The following is a 21,586-nucleotide window of genomic DNA, read 5'->3' as shown; positions in this document are numbered from 1 at the left end:
TTCTAACACAAGCAACCAAGGGACCCCCTGTTGCTGCAGGTGGGGTCTGAGGAAGGAGGACACTGTTACTCAGTAGCTGATGAAATGAAATGTCTCCCCACTCCCTGCAGCACTTCCTGCAATGCTCCATACACTAAAGTCATACACCACTACAAGCCGGATCGCAGCTCAGTGCATTCCACTGCACTTTGTCACGCTTCCCTGACCAAGACTATGCCAAAAATTACTAGCTTTAACAGTTCTCTGGTGAGTAAAAGAGCTTTTGCAACTCTGAAACAGAGCTGAGTTTTTAATTCATGTTAAATCTGCTTTTCTGTTCTGAAGGAATATTTTTAATGCTGCCTGTAATTCCCCTTCTGTGCTTTTTTCTTACTTCTGTAGTGACTTTTGTGAAGATAAAGAGAAAATTCAAGCTGACTAGTTTTAAAAGGCTTAAAGAGACCTCTAAAATATGACTGAAGGAAGTAAAAATATGAACTTGCAAAATACAAAAATGAAAAAGATCCACATATTCATATAAATCTAGAAATACATGGCAATAAGATTCACAAGAAGGTTACCACAGAGAACAAAATCCAAAGTAAGACAGACTATCTAAATCAAGCATAGAGCAACATTATCCAGAATTTTCACCTTTACTGTTTATGCAGTACCCAGCTGAGCACAAGCTTGGAATACAGACTGCTCCTGCAAACATCCCTTCTGGTCAGATACTCTAAGCACTTCCAGCTGTAGGCTATGCCCTAAGAAACTTTCCTTTGTAATCTTTTATTCAAAACCCATGCCTACAATTACTGAAAGGACACGATTATTAGAAAACTGTAAAACTAACCTAAGTATTTAACACAGTAAAGTGCTCATTATGCCAATGCTTGATTCCCCTCTCTAGCGGAAGAATGCTGGCATGATGCACACGCACCCAAAAAAGGGATCCCACTTCTCTCCAAGCCAGTCAGCTTTGCTCAGCACATCAAGAACTGTTGCTGGCTCCAGCCCATTTTTGGAACAGAGTATTTCACTATCAAACCCCATCTCCAGGCTGACCTGGAAACATGCCTGCCCCGATTTCTCCTTGCGTATGGAAATAATAAAGCTATTTTTACACGAAAAGCAAATCCTTTATTTTCTCAAAGGCAAGAATAGCCATCGCAACAAGCATAGAAGCCAGGTATTCGGAAGAGAGGAGGGTGTCACCTGGAAGTACAAAAAGCAATTAAGCCTTGTGAACAGAGCATGTGGGCAGAATAAGGGCTTAAGCATGACTTTAGACAGAAAGCACAAAAAAACACTGAAAAGATAGTGGGGAGGAGGAATGCAAGGTAACCAGGAGCTTTTAAGTTCAATAGGCTGGGAAGGTGGGGAAGATGCCTCTGCAGTGACCATCAGCTACTGCAAGCAGCAGGCACACACTGTGGGGGTCACTGGTGGGAACCCTGGTGTGCAGAGAGCAGCTTGGGCTCAGGCTTCTGCTTCTTCAGCAGAGCTGAAGAAAAAGGACTTTCCCAACACCCAGCATGATCCCTTCAAGGCAGATACTCCAGTTAAAACCACCAGTTTGCTACTAATGGCTGAGCTCAGCACTAGCACCTCTGTGAGCCCCCCAAGTAAATTTCAAAAATCATACTCTCTCCTCACACACCCAGTTACTGGTTTTTAGCAGGGGCCTCATCCTTGTTACGCTTCCCATTTGCCCTCATCATTGTTAGTTCCATTAAGCCTCTTCCCAGACTGGGAAACCACAAAACTACTATGTGAACATGGTAAAACTAACTAGATCTGTGGTCTACTGGCAGGGTTTTCCCCAAATTCATGGCCTCAACAGCTTGTGTGCAAGGAGGGCTGATGGTGCCCTGCTTAGTCTGACTCAGGGTTTTGTCTCATGCTGGACAATAGTCCTACTTCACATTAATGGGAGAGAGGAAGAGAAGGAAGTTTTATGCACAGCAGAAAACAGGATAACTGGCTTCCCCCAGTGAGATGTAGATGCTGTGCTAATGCTACAGCTGCTGTTCTTTGGCCTGTGTAGGGCAGGGTGATGACTGAGTTCATACTTCGCTACACAGCAATGAGCTTGGGACCACAAATGCTTCTGCACAAGGCAAGAGAAGAAAATGGTTCTTTGCAAAAAACTAAGGAATCCTGTTAAGCATGTAGCATTGCTATTTGCCCAAAATAGCATTCCTGGAGGTGCTGAACACACAGCAGGACGTTCTGACCTTCCCAGGAATCTAGGATAAAGCAAGTCTGCCTCCAAACCAGAGCTGTGCCTCAGACTCTCCCTCCTGAGCAGTGATGTTCCAGGCTCAGGGGCAAGAGATTCTCCCTGGCAGCAAATCTGAGCACCCATTTCTTCCTGAGCAAGGAGCAGGGCCTGCAACAGCAAGTTCTCAACCTCCACCTTACAAATCACAGGGAAGTTCCTGGAAAAATTTGTTGCAAAAGGTTTTACAGCACCAAAGTACTACTGAAAAATACATTTTTTCTAGGTTACTTTGATGCGGTTAAGAGCCCTGAAGGTTTGCTTCTCAGTAAACAGAGAGGTGAGGGGCGGGAGGAGGCACACCAACGCAAATGAAAATTCTTGTGGTTAGCTTTTGAATTTTCTGGCACTTCCCAGCGAGGTCCTGCTTTTGTAGTATGGGGAACTGGCTCATCATGTGCCCTGGCAGAGACTGATGACTTTTTCCCACTTGCCCCAAAGACCTAGGATCTAGGTCTTTGATTTGCACTGTTGAACACTGCACTAACATCTTCTCTCTACTATTTGCATGACTGCAAGACCACACATTTCACAGGTTCTTCATAAAAAACCTTCAAGAAAGAACTCAATGAACCTAGTGCTTGCACTAGAGAATATAACAAAAACATTTTCTGAAAGGGAGAGATGGCCAAGGTGCAAGAAATGATCATAGAAAGGAAATAGAAGTGAGTTTCTAGCATAACAACTGCTGGAGCACCTGAAAGAAAAAGAAAAATTCCATCCTGCCCCAGCATACAGCCAGCTGGTTGCTACCAAGTCTAGGCAGAACACATCGAACAGGCAATCAGGGGATCATTTAAAAAGACAATCAAGAAATTGTGCTGGACAATCAGAAAAAAAGAGGTTCCAGCAAGATGGAATGCACATCTCTGGAGAAAACTACTGAGAACTTGTTTGGAGCCAGGACAAAAAATATCCCAACACAGAGTGAATTTGTTTTGATTCAAAGATCTCTGTCACATGGCCAGAACTTTTACAGTTTTAATTGGGAAAACCAGATAGCGTTTTTTTGTAAACAAAGATACCCCCCACACGTTAGTATTTCCAAGGTTCCAAATAGATTGTTTAAATTACATTTTATACATCTTTATCAGGCTGACATCTGGCAGGATAGTGGAATGAACTCAGTGACTGTGGCAAAGCTGGAAGAAAAGCATGAATGGGGCAGGTGACTAGTTCAAGCACAGACTACAGAGTCCTGATACTGAAGGGAAGAAAAGATGCAGAAACGAAAACATATGGGGTGTGCTGGCAAAGTCCCATTACAGTTGCATCTATAATTCTTCAAGATGCCACATTAAATCTAAAAATATAATGCTGAATTCTATAAAAGACTTCTTTCTTAATAGTTTGCCATTATTAAAAAAATCAATTCATTTAGGGTGTTCAGAGGCACATAGAGAAAGGCCTGTAGGAGGTGTTGAATATTAGTCATTCAAACCTTTGGAGCAGAAAACACAATGCCATATCATAACAGGTAAAGAAAGGAAGGTATAGACTTGAATAGCCTTGAAGATATGTAAGAGCTGATAGAATGGAAGAACAAAACAAACTGCAGATCAGCAACAGTGATCTCTGAGTCTCTGCTGACATTTTCTTCTGTTTTGAAATAACCCCCATCCAACGGATTCATAAATGGTGTATAAAATCCAAATGTATGTAAGGAGTAAGAAACTGCATCTTTGCATGCTTCAGATTAAACGAGTAATTTACAAATCTTGCACTGGAGTAATGAAGGATATAGAAAACAGTTGCAAAATGCTTGGTCATGCAAGCAACATACATTTAAATCTCAACATTTTTCCATTTACACTGCATTTATATTTCTCTACGTGCATAGAAGACAGTGTGTGTCACAGTAACAGTTTCACATACGCACACATACACTGATAACAATTAAACACAAAGCAGCACAGAATATAGTTATTTTCACAGACCGTCCTTGCCATAGCCATTACTTGATTCACAAAGTTAGGGGTACACAGCGTTCTTTGGCTTCAGCCTTCTGAAAATTAACTGACCTAGAAATAAATTTTTTTAAAGTATTTTCATATCCTCTCCCATTCTCTTCATCCTTTGCCTCCCTGGGGAAATATTTTTAATTACTTGGATTCACTCAAAAGGAAGAGCACAAGTTTCTCATCAGGAAAAATTCATCCTTCACTCTGCAGGGAAGCAGAACACAGCCTCAATCATTAGAATCTTGTTTACTTAGACTAAAAAAGAAATCTTCAGTGCAGTACCAAATCCTATGGATTAAGTTCTTCACAAACAGCTGGTACCATGCAGACACTGCAGGCATCATAACACATTTATGCATATATGCATCTCTTGGGTGAAACCTAATTTCTGTGTCCATTTGTATGCGAGAAGTTTCTTGTGGACCACCAGTGACAGTCCAGGTGGCAGGACAAGACCATTAGAATCAAACCAGTTTTGCTGTGCTGCAGTCATAGCTGGGAGACTCCATCAAGCTGACAGAACAACCTCAAGAGAAGCTGCCAAGTAATATAAAGTCAAAAATATTCCAGCAGCAACAGTATTTTGGGTGACCTGCAGCAGATGTGTAGAGCAGGTAAACAGCAAGAGTTTGACTGGTTGACTTTCACTAGGCTTTTAATAAAGCATCTTCTAAAGACTGGAAATTGGGATCGCTCTCAAGACTGGACGAGACGCTACTGCTAGTGCAACTCCACAGACCACAATATCACAGCAACTTCAGCCTCTTATTTGGTAATCAGAGACATTGTTAAATTTAATTTATTTTTTTTTCCAAAAAGATAGCAAATGATGAAAACTTAGAATTAAGGACCAGCTTTTCCTACCCTAAGCCTCAGACCCAAGCAACATAAAAATGTCAGATCTAAGCTACACTCACAATTAGGTTATGAACATAAGCAAAGTTGAATGTATTTCAGATACTACACACATGACCTATATAAAGATAAGGCCCAAATTAACACAAACAACTGTAGCTTTAAGCAAACAGATCGTGTATCTGTCCCTTCTTGATTTTACTAGTGCAAACTGCATTTGTTCCAGCAGAACTTGATTGTAGAATATCTACTCTAGAGTAGCTGTGTCCATAGTGAGGCAGCTTGCAATCCAGCCAGAATTCTTTCCTAAGTCAAAGAAAGGAAAACCTGGGTCTACCCAGCTGTTTCTTAAGAGAGATTCAAGGCAACGGTGGGGAATTAATGGACATATGGACATATCCACTACATGAGAAAAACAGCAGCTTCCACCACCAAGAAAAAAGACATGAAGGTCTCATATCTCTCCTCATCTGCTTTAGATAGCACTGCACACATGCATTTGCAAGTCACAGAAACAGGCAGTACCCCAAGGAGCAAAGACTGTAAGTACTAGAACCTGATTTTTGGAAGTTTAGGGGGACAAATGGACAACACACATGGGACATGGACATTCCACAGGAGTCACCACACAAGCCGCTGCTGAGCAGGATTTGAACTCTGGGCCCTTGGGAGCGCCAACAGGTTGTGGTCTGCTTGAGATGGGGGCACAGCAAGAAAAAAATGGGGAAAAAGGAATGTTCTTGTAAGCTACTTTATGCCCATGCTTTAGGAAAAAGAAAATTAATAATAATAAAAATCACTCCACAGAAATATGGCACGTACCTCCATATCACATGAAAAGTAGCCATGGGCTTTTATTTGCATTCTACTGATATTCAGTTGGCAGTTTTAATATATTTTTTTATTTAGTTTAGCAACTACCAGAAAAGCATTCCTAGGTTGAACAAAATAAGTTCTAAATGCACATCTTGGATTGCCCCTAAAGACTGTAGCATGCAAAAGTTTTGCATCCAGTGCTACTGAAATCTCTCTAAGTTTAAAAACATCATTCCATTTTTTTGAGAAAGAAAAAAAAATCCCACAGACAACCAAAAACCACTCAGACCCCAGTAGAAGAAATGCTATTTTAAGTCTCGTTATAAAATCCCATTGGTTCCTCTCAGATACAAGCTGAAAAGAACAGCAGAGATTTAGGCCGAGAAAAACAAAAAAAACTGCAAAAGGAACAGTTACACCCTACTACTATTGTGATATCAACTTCCTGTTAAAATAATAACGGCAATCTTCACTTTTGGTCACAAGGGCTTTTTTATTCGCAGACTGAAGTAAATGCTTATGTAGAATTTTTAGTGACTGTGAAGAAGCCATTTCCTTTTTTTATTAAAAAAAAATCCACAGCTCAACATTCTCCTGGCAATTAAATTTTAATAAATACAATTTAAGTATCCAATGCAAGTTAATCCTGTACCCTGCTACAGCAAGACATAATTTTAGACTTTTATATTAATTCCCAAGCTTCTACAATGTTTATCTGATATGAGAAATAGGGAAGCACTGGTTTAACATAACTTAAGATTCACACTTATCTACAGTTGAAGTCTGGCATCTGATTCCTGTTCTGTCATTTCAAACATAACCCTACTACCAAGAGGTAATTTATTCTACAGTTAGATGAAGAAGAAAGGAGTCCAACAGGAATAATGGGCAGACTTTAAAACATAATGTAGTCTTGTTCAGTGCCATATTACTGACCATCTGCCACAAAGCCACATCTTGTCAAGGGAAGGAGAACATTCAATCACTTATTATACTGTTAAGGAATACTTCCACCGCTAGGAAAACTCTGAGGGAAAATACTTTTCTTCCTTCTGCAGGACCAGCATACTCCAAGCCATGCTCATACAGAACAATATCAAGAACCCCTTCCCAAATACATTGTGGGAGTTGTGACACGATACAGAGAATCTAAGTATATTCACTAAGTATCATCAAGAAGTGACAGCAACACAGGTAGTCTGGAGACAAGAGAAAGGGCTTAGGAGAGAGAGGTGTCAGCAGGTATCAGCTCAAAAGCAATCCTCGCCTCTTGCTTTCAGCCCCTGGAAAGCTATGACTCACTTTTTTTCTGAAGCCACTAAGAACTGAAATCACTTAAGGCACTCACTTCAGGCATATTAGTGGGAAAACACATTCCGTTACAATGCTCTGATGGAAGAACACTGGATTATACTGGAAACTTCTGAGAAATGAGAAGAAGGTTGAAACCAAAAAGGGAGGTGAGAAAGAAAAAAGTATAGAAAAAGGTTATGAAACAAGCTCTCAAAACACCTAGTAAAAAGAAGGCAGAGTGAACAACTTACCTTCAAATGAGGGATGCAAATGGAACACACAGGAGACTGTTGGCCTGAATTACCAGATCTATTTCAGTTGCTAAAATAAAACCTTTCTCCTGCATTTAGCAGTAAGTGCCCTCATTTGAACATCCCTTTTTTCTTCCCTGTAACCCAAGAATACTTATATCCTCCTGACCTACAACATAGCTTGTAATGACTCTTACCACCTTTAATGTATGTCCCACAGTATAACCCAGGCAATCTTACAACAGCTCATTCTTCAGTCATTTTTCATTAACAAAACAATCTGAACAGAAACACCCAGAGAATGAGTAAGATATTCATCCCGGAGGTTTTGGTAAATAGCTGGGCAGGCAGAACTCCTAATGCAGGTAAAGTTTACCCAAGCAGAACACAAAATTTTGTTACATGACAGGCCAATGTTATGAAATTAATTCCCCCGTTTGCTCAGAGCTGTTACAAAATTTGTTGCCCTTCACCTTGAACGCAAGCTGTCTTTTTAGACTTGTTCTCTTAACAAATACATCACAACAGATATTGTACTACACCACACCTTTAGTAAACTTGTTACTAAAACAAAACTCTGCATTGTATTTACTTCCTCTCATCACTCCAACAATATGATGAAAAGTCATACTGCTCAGTAACACACTGCTAGATGGCACAAGGATCATAGGTGCCAGCATGACCTAAAAATCCTATATAAAACAGCAAAAGCAGAATAGAATTTCAACCCACCCCACCTCTACAAACTGAATCCCATTAATTCAGTGTAATACAGATGACAATTTGGTTAACTTGATATTCTTAAGACACACTACAGTATCCACAGACACCATTCCACTTCCTTGAAAGACAATACGATTAGTGATCAATGGACAGCTCTTCCCCTTCAGAATGTCCTGATATTAGCACAGGTGGGGTGTACATGTTTTACTACAGATATATTTTAAAAAACCTCTGAAAAAAAAGAAGTGTAAGAACTTCCTCACCTCACATATCCATAGTTGTACAGTGGATAGCATGTTACTGGAGGTACACAGCCTATAAAAAATCTTAAAACACGACTTTTTTTCTTAAAAACAGCTGCCCAAACAAACCACGTCTAGAAATCTTCACCCAGAAAAGGCACCATTGCTCAAAGGAAAGTTTGCTTGAGGGAAAGAAAAAAAAAACCACAAAAGTGACAAGTGTGTAACATTCCACAGTTCATCTAGAACTGCTGCAGCCCACTGTAAGTTACAATGTCAGTGGCTGTTTATGCTCTAAGGAAGTACAGTAAGTACAGTACAGCCCATTCAGGTTGCTGGAATGTCACTGATCATATGCTCAATTGCATCTATTCATTAGAAAAATTCAATCCACAACAGCAGCTGCATTTACCACCACACCCCAAACGCCAAACACCATCCAGTTGCCCCAGGTGATTCCAGCGGTTTACCATCCCACAGGACAGATGCTCCATGCTCTTGTCCCTCTACAGTGACTGCAAGTTACACTTCCAAGACCGAGTTTTATTTACTAAAGAATGGTATATTAGGAGTGCTTTTGGCTTCAAGCTTTCGCAACAAAAAAGATCTGGTCTTTAGCAGTCATGTTCTACGAGTTTCAAAACTATTTAGGCTGCACTAATTATTTTTGATTCAAACTCACTAAACAATTACTGTTGAGAAGATGACTTAAGCAAACAATAGCCAAGTTACTCCATTTGTTTCAGAAAAACGATGACTAATTATGCATGTAATTTTGTTCTTTATCTCTTTTTTTAAAAAAAGTGGGCAATTCTGGCTTCTTTCACATCAATTGCAAAGTCCCCATTAAATTCAGGGGACCAGATCTCACTATAAAATCATAAACTGCACAGTGGTTGAAAAATAAATATTTCTGAAAGAATATGGGTCATTTAAAAGGACACTGGCAACTTTCTAACCAATTAAAAAAAAAAAAAATCTGTTTTCATATGTAACACCTACAACGACTGTAACTGAAAGACACAAGAATTTGGTATTTAATTCATGAATTACACCGCATTTCATATACTTGTTAAGTTTACCAAGCGGTTTATAACCGATTTCCTGGCTGTGTGAGTCTTTCACAGAGCAACAGTAAAGTATTAAAATGTTATGTTTCCTTTTTATTTAATTAAACCAATTTCAACTTCATCTTAAAACTTAGAGTCATTTAGGCAGAACAGGTTGCTACAAACCCTAATAAGCAACATCTCTTGTAAGATGTAAAATGGTTGTTGTTAAAAACTAACTATACCATATGAGTGGAGCTAGTAAGAGTAATAAGTAGAAGTATCCTTTCCCTAGCCTCTAAAATTTGTCTTCCTTCTCAATTGCCACTGCTTCCCTTCGCTCTTCCAAAAATCCTTATTGTGGCCTAATAGACAGACTGAAGAAAAATCCTGATCCTTGCATGGTGTTCACCACAACAGATTACCCACAAGGTTAGGATTACTTTTCAGTGTTCCATCTAGAACATCAAAAACCATCAGCCCAAATTCAGCTTGAAAATGGAGTTCCCGTAAGATCAAATTTAATGTTATAGCTATCTATTCATTCTTCACAGCTTCCTAGAACACCCACAATTAGAGCTTCTTATGACAAATTGCCAACTTCAGGAGGCTTGCAGCTGCTGAACAGCTGACTTGTGTACCATGAAGCAGGACGGGGAGGTGTAAGATCTTGGACTCTGCAGACTTGCAGTAGAGGAAGGCTCGAGTAGACCATTAGCTACTCATGAACTGAAATCCTTAACCTCAAAACCTCTGCTCCTGGGATTTGAGGGCAAAGATGGGAGGTGGGCTTCAATGCCCATTTACCAACCCCACACTAGCATTGGGTTCAGAGTTATATAAAACCATCCCCAAAGAAAGTGAAGCTGCCTTCAGTTCTCCATCAAATCAGAGATCTGTTAGCTACAGGGCTACAGAAAATGTCCATGTGGTAGGCATTTAAAGGCTTTGATTCACAACCAGGGACAGGGTAGCTTGGGATTGATAATTTACTAGACATCATGATCTGAAACAGTTCGGCATCTGATTCAAAACAGCTCAGGAAGCGAAAAAACTAGAGAGAGTAATCAAGTCTATCGCCCTACACCATGCCATCCCTAGGGCCAGATATCGTTCAAACCATCTCAAGAGAATCCATTCATTCACAGCCCTTCAGGACAGCCAACCTTCATATGGCCTGGACTCACATGAGAAAACCCAGCATTTTTAGCCACAGGATTCCGGTCTCGAAATCTCTATCTGGACTCCAGCCAAATGCGATCTGCTTATGCCTAGAGCTGAACGCCAAACATGCCTAAGGGATAGGCCCAATAATGCCATCTCGAGGCAACAAGTCAACCTTGGGAGAAACGCTAAATATGAGGATGGAAGGATCACGGCCAATGAGTAGGGGAAAAAAAGAAAACAACCAAAAATGTGCAGATAAATTTAAGGAAGTATCAAAAATCTCCACAGCAGAGTCAGAACTGGGCTCAGTGCTCTATAAGAAGCAATATCATTGTATGAACACTGAAGTCAAAATAGCTAAATATATAAAAAACTTTATAGTCCATTACACCTCCTTAAAAACCAAGAGATTTAACAGGTGGTCAGATATTTCTGTTTTATACATTGGCTTAACACTACTGGGCTGTAGTGTGCTCAAAGTACTTTCCAAGATTTCAGTCCAACGAGCCTGTTCTATGTGTGAACAATTTGTCCGTGTAACCTACCAAACGTGCACTTCCAATCCAGAATCCAGCTGTGCTCATTTAACCTTGGCTCATACGCACAGGGAATGTTCTCATCCTAAACAGCTAGGGAACTCTAGAGGGTAGAGTTCTAAAACACACTGTTTTCATGGCGTACTTAAGATCAGAGAAAATCCGTGGTTCCTCCACTTAAATAATTCAGTACAGCATCTTGGTTCACTGGACTAGGAAGTGTTTACTTATACTGCAGCCCTTCTCATTGGATCTGCAACCTACTCTAGCTCTGATTACCTCACATAGCATAAACGCCTTGGAATAGAAACAGCACTAATTAGTATTTATGTAGCTCCAGGGAAATGCACCGTGTTTACGATAATGCTTGATGTTAGTTTTGTTATACAGACTCAGAACACAATGTAGGAGAGTCAAGAGACTCACACTGCTATGACTACATGGAGGCTAAGTTCTGAAATCCAGAAAATGCCACTGAAAGCACTCTGGTTTTAAATCTCTCCAATTTAAATCAAGGATTATAAATGGAAATGTTTCAGCTTGTCAACAACTGCCATTTAATGACATGGAAAAAAAGTTGTTCCTACAACAATCAGAATCTGAACTCAAACCAGCACTTTATCTCTAAAAAGCAAAATTTTGAACTGTTGTTGGACAGAGGTGAAAGTCAATACCAACACTGGATGCACGAGCAAGATGAAGATAGATCAACACAAAAAGACTGTGTTCTGCACCAAGTGAATGGTCTTTGAATTAAGAAAACATTCTAGTATCAATCCCAGAATGACCAAAAAAAAAAAAAAAAATCACCTCTACACCCTGAGCAGGGCTACCACCTCTTAATAGAAGGAAAGAGGTGAGGAAAAACAGGTGTGTACTGAACCACTGCTGTTTGCTGAACATCCGGCCAATTCCACCTGCTTCTGGCCAACAGAAAGGGAGCTTCTTCAAATACCAAATACTGTCTCTGTCATTTCTTACAGTTGCTTCTGACAGTGAACAGGGCTTAGATTTGCTAGACAAAATTCCACCCTATTACTCACAGCTGTCGCAGAGAAAAATTAAGAACAAAAAAGAAGAAATAAAAAAAATAAGGCAAGTTACCCTGTCTTATGTATCAACTGAAGAAATCATAAAAGAGGTCACCATGACTGTCTTTAACATGAATTCATCCCAAACTAGGCACTTCTCTCAAAAGGAAGTCCATCTACTCTGCTAGTCATACAGCAACACAACTGCCAGAGGAATTGGTGCATGTCTATTATTCTATTATTTTGACAGCCACCATCAAAGTCCTTTCTTCAATCCTGAGTGTAAACTTGTTTTGACAGCAGTGACAACCCCCTCCCCTCCAAACTGGTACGTACCTGATCACAACCTGCATTCACCAGCTCCTGGAGCATCTGCCTGTTCACTTCAACAGCTGCTGTGGTGCTCGACTCATTAGCAAAGGGCAGCAAAGAATATCTAATTTCCCGCAGAGCTTTCTGATATGGTCCAAACTTGGGCGTTTGTCTCATCTGCTGCTGCCTTGCAGCATCCTTCCCTATTAAAATCTTAGGGTCCAGAGAAGTTTCACTGCCTGGTCCAATAGGCAGTCCCTGACCTGAAGATTTGGATGGCTGCTTTAAACCTTCTCGAATCTCTTGTAACCTTTGTCTGCTGTTTCCAGAATATGTCGTAGCAGGAAAAGTCTTTGGCCTCATTGTTAATCCAGTTTTCTCTGAGCATAAATACAGCTTTATGCTTTGTTTTTTTAAAATTATTTCAAAAAAGTGTCACTTGATATTTTCAATTTCTTGTAAACATAATCCTTTGAAGAGAAAAAGGCAAAATTCTCAAGAGATTTCTGCCAATGTTTTACTTCAGCTCAAAATCTTCACATTTCCTACAGAAAACGAAAATCTGTGGAATCATCATTTTGCAAACCGACAGTGTCTGAAACAAAAGAAAACAAAAAGTACATGGAATTAAGTTGATAGTGTGAATGCCTCTGAAGGGACAGCATGACAATTAATCAAGTGAAAGTGAATCAGTTTAACCTCTTAAGATGTCACAGCTGGATACCCTTTAATGATTTTCACTTTATCTGTTTTCAATAACAGGATTCCAAAAGGCCTTCTCAACATAATCAATAAATAATTCATTTTTCTTTTAAGTTTAATTTTCAAAATAAATTAAAATAAAACCTTCAAAAACTACAACATTTAAGAATTTTACAGTACCCTAACTGTGGCAAGTTTCCCATCCAATTGCATAACCAAATCCCGGAGAAGCCTATGCTATTTCATAATTAGGGAAGAGTATGCTCATGAAATGTTTTTTTCCTCACTTAATATTTTGTTTGTTTTACACTAGCTGAGCCTAGATTCAGAAGTTTATGAAGAAGATTTATAATGGAAATATTGATGACTCTAACCATAGCAACTTCTAGTATTTCAATAACAAAGCAAATAACAGAAAGACAAGATATTTTGCCTTTCCACATGAATATCTTGGCAAAGCCTGAAGGTAACAATTCTCCCCAGAGCTGGAAGGACGAAGAGGGGGAAAAAAAGGAGGGGAGGGGGTATATGATATTTCATTAGCTGTGCCTTATAGGGAAGAAAGGGAAAAGAGGGGTAAACGGAGCTGCACAGTAACAGCAGAAGACAAAGAACCAGAGCAGATAGCATCCCAACACAGAAAAAAAAGACTTTGAGACAGCTTTATGCACCTCTTCTGACATGCAGCAGAGAACAACTATGTAGCTGAGCTACTGTGCAGCTTGTGATCCCTGTGAAGCACAAAGTTACAACAAGAATTCTACCTTAACTAAGTTTTCATACATCACCATCAGAAACATTAAATAATGGTGCATTTGGAACAGGATTAGAGACAGCTTAATCAGAAATGTCATCTAGCAATGCTGCCTATGCAAGTTTGCTTCTGCTGCTGCCATTAGCACTTGTAAAGTGACTTTGAATGGTGCTCCAGCCACTGCCTGGTAAAGTAAGAATTCTGCTCAGTTGTTTTCAAATCGCAAATACTGCCGATGGTAACACGCTGCATGTTTCTCTCCGTCACTCAGAAGTTGACTGGATTTTTTTTTTAAAGGTGCTTTTCATACACATTTATAATTGAAAAAGAGCTTCTCCACAAAGTATTGTTCTTTATTTTCACATGCTCAGATTAAAAAACTTCACTGTGGCAGCCCTTCCTGTGACAGCTATAGCATTTCCCAACAAAATAACCATTTCCATACATTTACCATTAGTTCTCGCTGCCTAGCAAGCAGCTTACTACTGTGAAGGCCAAGAGAAACACATTCACCTCTGAAGCCCATCACCACTTCCTCATCAGCGCAGAGTCCACTTCGAGCTTTCCTCTACAACCAAGGGCTGAAATGCAGCAGTGAAGTCAGACCCAAGACTCTTCTGGGATGGTTCACCAGTTTGAAATGCAGGAGCACAGACTAACCACTCGAGATCAACCCACGTCAACCTCCTTTGCTACGATTTAAATGCTCTGTTAACTAAAAAACACCTATAATGCATTTGAGGTGTTGAGCTCCTCCACTTGGTACTCCCTACAGATATCCACCAACACTAACTCATAGAGGAATGAGAGTGACATAAATGCCCACACGTACAATGGAAAGGGTTTGCCACTTGTTTTAATGGGAGTGCTAAAGCTGTTCATCTAGGTTTTGATGTTTTCACAAATTGGCTATTAGTCAATAACAAATCAAGCTTTCATTGTCCTAAGTGAAAACAAAAGCAACTAAAGGATCCCAAGAACAGAATTTTTTCTACTTGGGCAGAATACAGCCCTGTTAAAAAAATAAAACACAATAGTATTGCAGCCTTCTTCAGATTACATCATAACTAGCTAGGAGATACAGAGCAATTAATTAGTCTATAATTGTCTTTCTTTTCCTGACAGCAGCAGGCACCATATGGCTGTGTTTAGGCATCTGGGTTGTTCTTCCTTTTCAGTCCCTGTGCCAATCCTCAGGCCTCGGACACGCTGGGAGAGCTTGCAAGACCCCCACCTTTTCGCAGCAAAAGACTGCATTCCCACTTACACACATACTTCACATAAAGAACTTCTGCGACCTTTAGCCTAAGGCCAAGTCTAATAATGCTGGGTCAAGCCAGCTGGCAACTTCCTAGGCTTACATCTACAATACTGCTAAACCAGAAAGAAACATTGGTCGTTCAGACAGTATGAATGAGAGCAACAACAACAGTAAGTAGTGGAGCTAAGTGCAAACCTGTTTCATATTTTGCAGGGCTTTTTTTTTTTTTTAAACTAAATATGTAAGATAAGCCAAGAAACTGGAACACTAAATATTACAGATGATTTACAAAGAAAGACAAGCTGCCTGCTTTTTAAAATCTTCCTGTGATTTGCATTTTTAGCAAAAAAATAAGATGATTGTATGTTTTAAAAGATATGTGGAGTGTCTCATTCTGTCTAAGCATTTCTGACTGTATGTCTGGATTTGGATAACTCCAAATCCATCTAATCTGCACCTTGCCTACAGCATGAATCTATCAATAGCCTTCCTACCATCAGGAGAAATTATTTTTCAGAATTATTTTCGAGTTGTAAGCCATTCTGACTAAACAGTGTTCAAGTCTTTTCCAAAATGTTATATGTTCTGTACTAATTAGAAGCTTGTCCATTACCCCGAAGATACCACACTTCAAATAAGTACAGCATTACTTGCATCAAGTTAAACGATTTCTGAGCAACTGATTATTTTGCTTCATTTGAGAAATACCTATAGCTGCTCTGGCAGCAAACAACCAACCACAGTGAAATTATATGCTGATGCCTGTTGTTCCAGCAGCACTATCTATTCACTCTCCTGTTTCTTAATTCACCAACAGGCTGCGTGTGCTAGTGGCTCTGTGGAGCTGGGACACAGACAACAAACTAAAGCTCGCCTGAGCCAGCGAGCTGTTTCCCTGTGCGGGTACCGGCGTCAGCTGAACTAGCACTCACTGCAGAAGGAAAGAGTTTTAAGAAACTGCTACAACAGGCTTCCCTCTCTCAATTTACGGGTATTGCTTTGGGGGTTTTTTTGATCAGAAATTCATGGAAGCAGGGACCGTCCACTTTGTATTGGAGGTCTGTGATGGGGGGAAGCGTTTCAAAGATTTCATTATCATACAAACCGTGCTCCTCTTTGTAAACGGGCACACGGTAAAAGTGAAAACAACTGAAAAGAGGATTCTCCCCCAAACGATTCCTCCTCTCCTTCCTCCTGCTAACACAACTGTCCAGAAGTAACCCTGTGCCCGTGTCCCACCGCCAACCACAAGCCCTGGCCCAACGCAGGGCTGTGGGAAAGAGCTCACCTTCCCCATGCACAGCAGCCCGGCAGGGACTGATCGCAGAACCCGGACACTCCAAATGAGCCTTTTTTGCGTCATTTGCGCCAGTGCCTTTCACAGGGAAAAGGGGTATTTCAACACGCACACCGCTCACGAGGCAGCAGCGAGGGTGGCGAAGTGCTGGATTTTGGCAGTGACCTTCAGCTGACTGGGAACAGCGGGGCCCCCGCCGCGGCCAGACGGGACCCCGCGGGCTCTGGATGCCCCCGCCCGGCTCCCCCCGGCCCTCGCCCCCCGCGACACCCGCCCGGCGGGCTCTGCTCAGGCGGGGCGCCCCCCACGCCCGCGTGCCGCCGGGAGCACCAGCCCCTTCTCCGCCAGCCCCAAACCCACTCCCTGCGCGGGCGGAAAGCTCCCAAAACAAACTCCGGCCATTTATGAGCAGCTCCGGCCTGCTGGGGCAGAGGCCTCGGACAGGCGGACCCTCACCCCCCTCCGCCAGGGCCGTGTCGGGCTGTCACACGGGTGTCCGGAAAATGTCGGAGGGTGCGGGCAGGACGCCCAGGCTGCCCCCGGGAGGGGACGCACACACGGGACGCTCACTCCCGCTTCGAGGACCGACCCACCTCCGCTCCCCCCGCTCTTCCACGGGACTTTCCCCTCCGCGCACACAGTTTTGGGGGATGGGGAGCGCTCACACCCGGGGCTGAGGGGGAACTCGCGCCCCCCGCGCCCCTTCGCTCACCTCCCCGGGGCGCCCGGCGCCGCCGCTGCCCCTCTGGGGTGGGCACGGCGCGGCTCAGCGGCGGCGGCGGCCGCGGCGGCGCGGGCCGTTCTCCATCCTCCCCCTTGGCCGTCCCGGGCGCCGAGTGCGGGGCGCAGTCGGGACATTCGCTACATTGTTGGCATTCCATTCGCGCCACGTGACTCCGCGGCGCCCGCGTCATTCCACTCCCCTCCCGGCGCATTCCAGCGGGGGGAGGGGCTTCCAGGGCGGGAAGGGCTGTCGCACCCTAGGGGGACCGAGGCGGCGGGGGCCGCCTGCCCTCCGCTCGCACGTCCTTTCGGGGCGCCCTTCTGTGGGTTTACAAGCAGTGCAAAGTGACACTTTTTCTCCCTCACAAAACCCACTCCACTCACAGCAGCTCCCGGCTGGGTTCAGGCGGGAGAATGGGGTGGCTGAGGTGATGAGGGAATGGCACTGCCTCCACTTGTTGAGATGAAAAGGGCTGAGGTAGAATCGTAGAACCACAGGATGGTTTGGGTTCGAAGGCACCTTAAAAATCATCCAGTTCCAACCCCCCAACACCTTCCACTAGACCAGGTTCCTCCAAGCCCCATCCAACCTGGCCTTGGATATCTCAGGTATAAGGCATCCACAGCTCTCTGGGCAAGGAAGGCAGCTTGGAGGTGCCTGTCCACTTACCCCACACTCCAAACTCAATTAACATTTTTGTTTATTCCTACCGTTATTCCTTCCATGCTGGACTAACCATGCACACAAAATGGCAGCACTACCAATGCCTACGTGGAGTTTCCTTTTGGTTTCTGGTTTGCTTGGGTGTTTTTAAGGGGGATTACTTGGTTTTCATGCTGTTTCACCATGGTAAGGAGACAAGGGGGCTATGAGGTACCAGAGAAGGGCAGACAGGCACTTCACGTCTGGAACACAAGCTGCAAAAGATTTTTGGATGCAAAGTTCATGTTTGACCTAGTTATGGATGTAGCTGCCTGGAAAAAGAATCATAGAATAACAAAGATTGGAAAAGACCCCTAAGATCATCAAGTCCAACCATTAACACAGCATTGCTGTGTTCATCACTAAACCATGTCCCCAGGTGCCACATCCACATGCCTTTTGACCACTTCCAGGGATGGTGACTCTACCACTTTCCTGGGCAGCCTGTTCCAACGCCTGACCACCCTTTCAGAGAAGTAATTTTCCCTAATATCCAATCTAAACCTCCCCTGGTGCTACCTGAGGCCATTTCCTCTTGTCCTGCTGCTTGTTCACTGGGGGAAGAGATCAACCCCCAGCTCACTACAGCCTCTTTTCAGATATTGTAGAGAGCGATAAGGTCCCCCATATGAGACTGTTTTTCATGAAAGCAGAAATATTGTGGTCTTTAATAGAGACAATTCTCCATGAGAAATAATCCCCACATACCCAAATACAGTAATGTCTGGATCTAGGAGGATGGCTTTGACCCCTCAGCATGATGGATACCCATGCTAGCCGTTAGCAAGGGGTACTGATACAGAGTGAAAATAAGAAAGTAAAGTTTCCCATATATATGCATATATCTTTAGATCATTAACGTGGAAGTAGCCTGCAGTCCTGAATTTCTTCAAAATTCTTAAAGTTCTGTTGCAAAGCTGAGAGGTGCTCATTATAGAGTCTCTCTGTTCAGCAGGGAAAATGTCAGTCTTGCAAACACTTAAGACACATGTTTATCTTTAGTCATGTGACTAGTCCCAGTGTTTTCAACTGGACTGAGAGCACGTATGAAGAGAAGTCTGTGCATAACTGTCTTTCCAGGATGGTAACTATATTTACAGCCTTTTCCAAGCCATGGACACTATTTTTGTAAGTAATATTACTCATGGGCAGTCCTATCTAAGGATGTTTCTCTGAGATTGTTTATCATAAATTTTTTCCATGCCTTCCACGCAAAACTGTCAATAGTGCTTATAAATTAAAAGTGCTTATAAAAAAATAGTGCTTATAAAAGTTCTGTTTTGGGAGGAGAAGTGACTGCCAATAGAGCGCTACATTTCATGAGAAAAATGCAGCCTGATGCAGAGAAATTGTTTAGCACCTCATCTGAAGGCAGTCAGTTACTGTATATAAATCACTGTCAGAATTTCAATAGTGTCATTGACTGGAATATATTGCAGGGTGGGGCGGGGGGGAAAGACTCTGACTTTGGAAAGCTGTAGAAATCCATCAGGTTCAGACCAGATTCCAATGTCGGCAGTATATTGCAGGATAACATGATTCATTTTGCAATCTTCAAATACCTGCAAAACTGAAGTAAATTTTAGATGATATGACAGATGCAGCATGGCTTCATTTTCTGAATTACTGCTGTGCTTATCCGATGAAGCATAGCAACAAGATTGCCCAAACCAGAAATTGCTCAATGGTTTGAGACCTTTTCCCAACAAAGTTCAGGCTAGTTTAAAGAAACAGCATCAAGATAAAATTTGCTTACTCTGTGCTAATATGCTCTTTTGTAAGATTTGCTTGTCAACCACATTCTTAAATCTAGGTAAAACAGATCTTTTCAGTTATTTTTCTCCTTTGGAAAGGTTTGTTTTCCTTTTGCATTCCAGTTGATCTGGGAATGAGACTCAGCTGCACTATTTCGCTTCCTGGTTCCATCCAGCTGCACTTTCTGAATTTCATGTGTTTGCACAGAGTTGCTGGGATAGAATTCCCTCCAGCAGAGCAGCAAGAACAGGTGAGATGGGTTGCATCAGCTCTCTAGGAAGTGCCTGTATTCAGCTGGTCCGCTACAGATGAGGAGACTATTTCTGCTTTTAACCTTTAGAAACCCAAACTTTAAGAAAACATGTTCCTCAAAAATACTAGGGAAATTGAAATCAGCTAGGTTGTAGCATGATACAACAACTGGGTTAAAACATGATTTGATTTTTGTAACTTTTTTATGAGATGACTGTGTCATCTCTTTGGAGATTACTGTCAAGTCTTTCTTCCCACCTATCTTCTTCCACTGTAAGGTATCTCCAGAAGGAAATAACGCTACATAAAAAGAGCAATACCATTTGTCTGTGCGAGCAGCAAATCTGTACACAGACTAGACTATGAGGTAGTAATCTACCATGAGTGAGGGTCAGTGTGTTTATTCATGGCTCCGCTTCAGTGAATGACAGATGCTGGATCTGTGGCGACTACAGCACTCACCTTCTGACTTGCCTGAGCAGCTGCCTGCCCTGTTGTGTGGGCACAGTGGGAGAGACCACAGCTCCACCATTTCACGTTCTTCCAGCCACCTGAAACAGCGAGGGATGTGGGAGATCTGTGCAGCTCCATCCCCTTGCATATAATGCTGTGAGTTGCCTCATTCCCTCCCTGTACTCATTTCACTGTTTCCCAGTACTCATTTCACTGCTGGGCCACAGTGTGACTCTTTCTAAACTATTGTATTTGGAAACAATTACTAAATGGTGCTGCTAAAAATACTCCTAGCAACCAAATAATTATGATTTGGGTGGGATGAACTTTTTCTTTACACAGTACTTGTAGCCAATAAAAGCTTGAACCCATTCAGAAAACGTGAAAAAGGAAGGTAAAGTAAGAATATCATCAGCAATGTCTAGTTCTCTGCCAGTCTTCTTCAAAAAGAGCAAAACACACACGTGAAACGATTGTGAATATGTGAAGATATGTGTTTATTAGCATACAGGAACAAAGAATTTGCTGACAGTGATGTCCTTCACTAGGAAAACATGTTTAGAACAAACCAGTGTAACACAGAATGAATTATGTGTAAGGAAAAAAGACTTAGCAAAATCACCGAAATGTTCTTGTTTCAACATATTGATTTTCTTTGCAGAATGATACTGGGTAATCATTCTTCCCAAATCACCAATGCAAAACCAGTTTGAAACAGGAGTTATGAGTCCTCCAGCACAGTACAGACAACGCAACCTCTATGTGAAAATAATGTATATGTTTTACCATGATGCAAAATTGCATTTGTGGCAGTCAAAGTTATTCTCACTGCTTCAATAATTCAGTGGGTGTACGGTTTAGATATGCGCTTTTTTTTCTTTTTTTTTTTTTTTTCCTCAGGAGTATGTCCATGGGATCTATTACAGCATTCTTTTGGGGTGGCAAAGGTGTAGTGAACATAAGAGCTGGTACTTCAGAAATTCATTTTATTTCAGCACAAAGGAGGTGAAATAGAACAAACCTGATAGGGAAGCTGCCTCAGCTTTGCAGAGAAACATGAACCCAGACTTTGGTTAACTGGGTAAGGCATCCTGGATGCTCAGACTGCCTTTATAGCCCTCACACAGAAGGTTCAAAACTGAATTTCACAAGGGCCCGCGTTCATATGTACTCTGCTTCCAGCCCCACAC

General features: G+C 42.0%; 1 protein-coding gene across 1 annotated transcript in view; it reads right to left on the bottom strand.

Moving 5' to 3' along the window:
• The window catches only part of LATS2 (large tumor suppressor kinase 2), a 50,870-nt gene extending 33,499 nt beyond the window's left edge, over positions 1-17,371 (bottom strand). The window contains exons 1-2 of the mRNA XM_027743387.2: positions 17,223-17,371; positions 12,521-13,091 (exon numbers count right to left, since the gene is read on the bottom strand). Of these exons, the coding sequence (XP_027599188.1) occupies positions 12,521-12,859 (339 nt within the window). The 5' untranslated portion in view covers positions 12,860-13,091; positions 17,223-17,371. The remainder of the gene's footprint in view (positions 1-12,520; positions 13,092-17,222) is intronic.
• Positions 17,372-21,586: the final 4,215 nt, after the last annotated feature.

Source organism: Pipra filicauda, unplaced genomic scaffold, assembly GCF_003945595.2.
Source record: "Pipra filicauda isolate LSUMZ 115617 unplaced genomic scaffold, ASM394559v2 scaffold142_size1944046_pilon, whole genome shotgun sequence".
Classification (NCBI taxonomy): Eukaryota; Metazoa; Chordata; class Aves; order Passeriformes; family Pipridae; genus Pipra; species Pipra filicauda.
The sequence above is the reverse complement of the archived record's forward strand: the minus strand, read 5'-3'. Positions and strand labels throughout refer to the sequence as shown.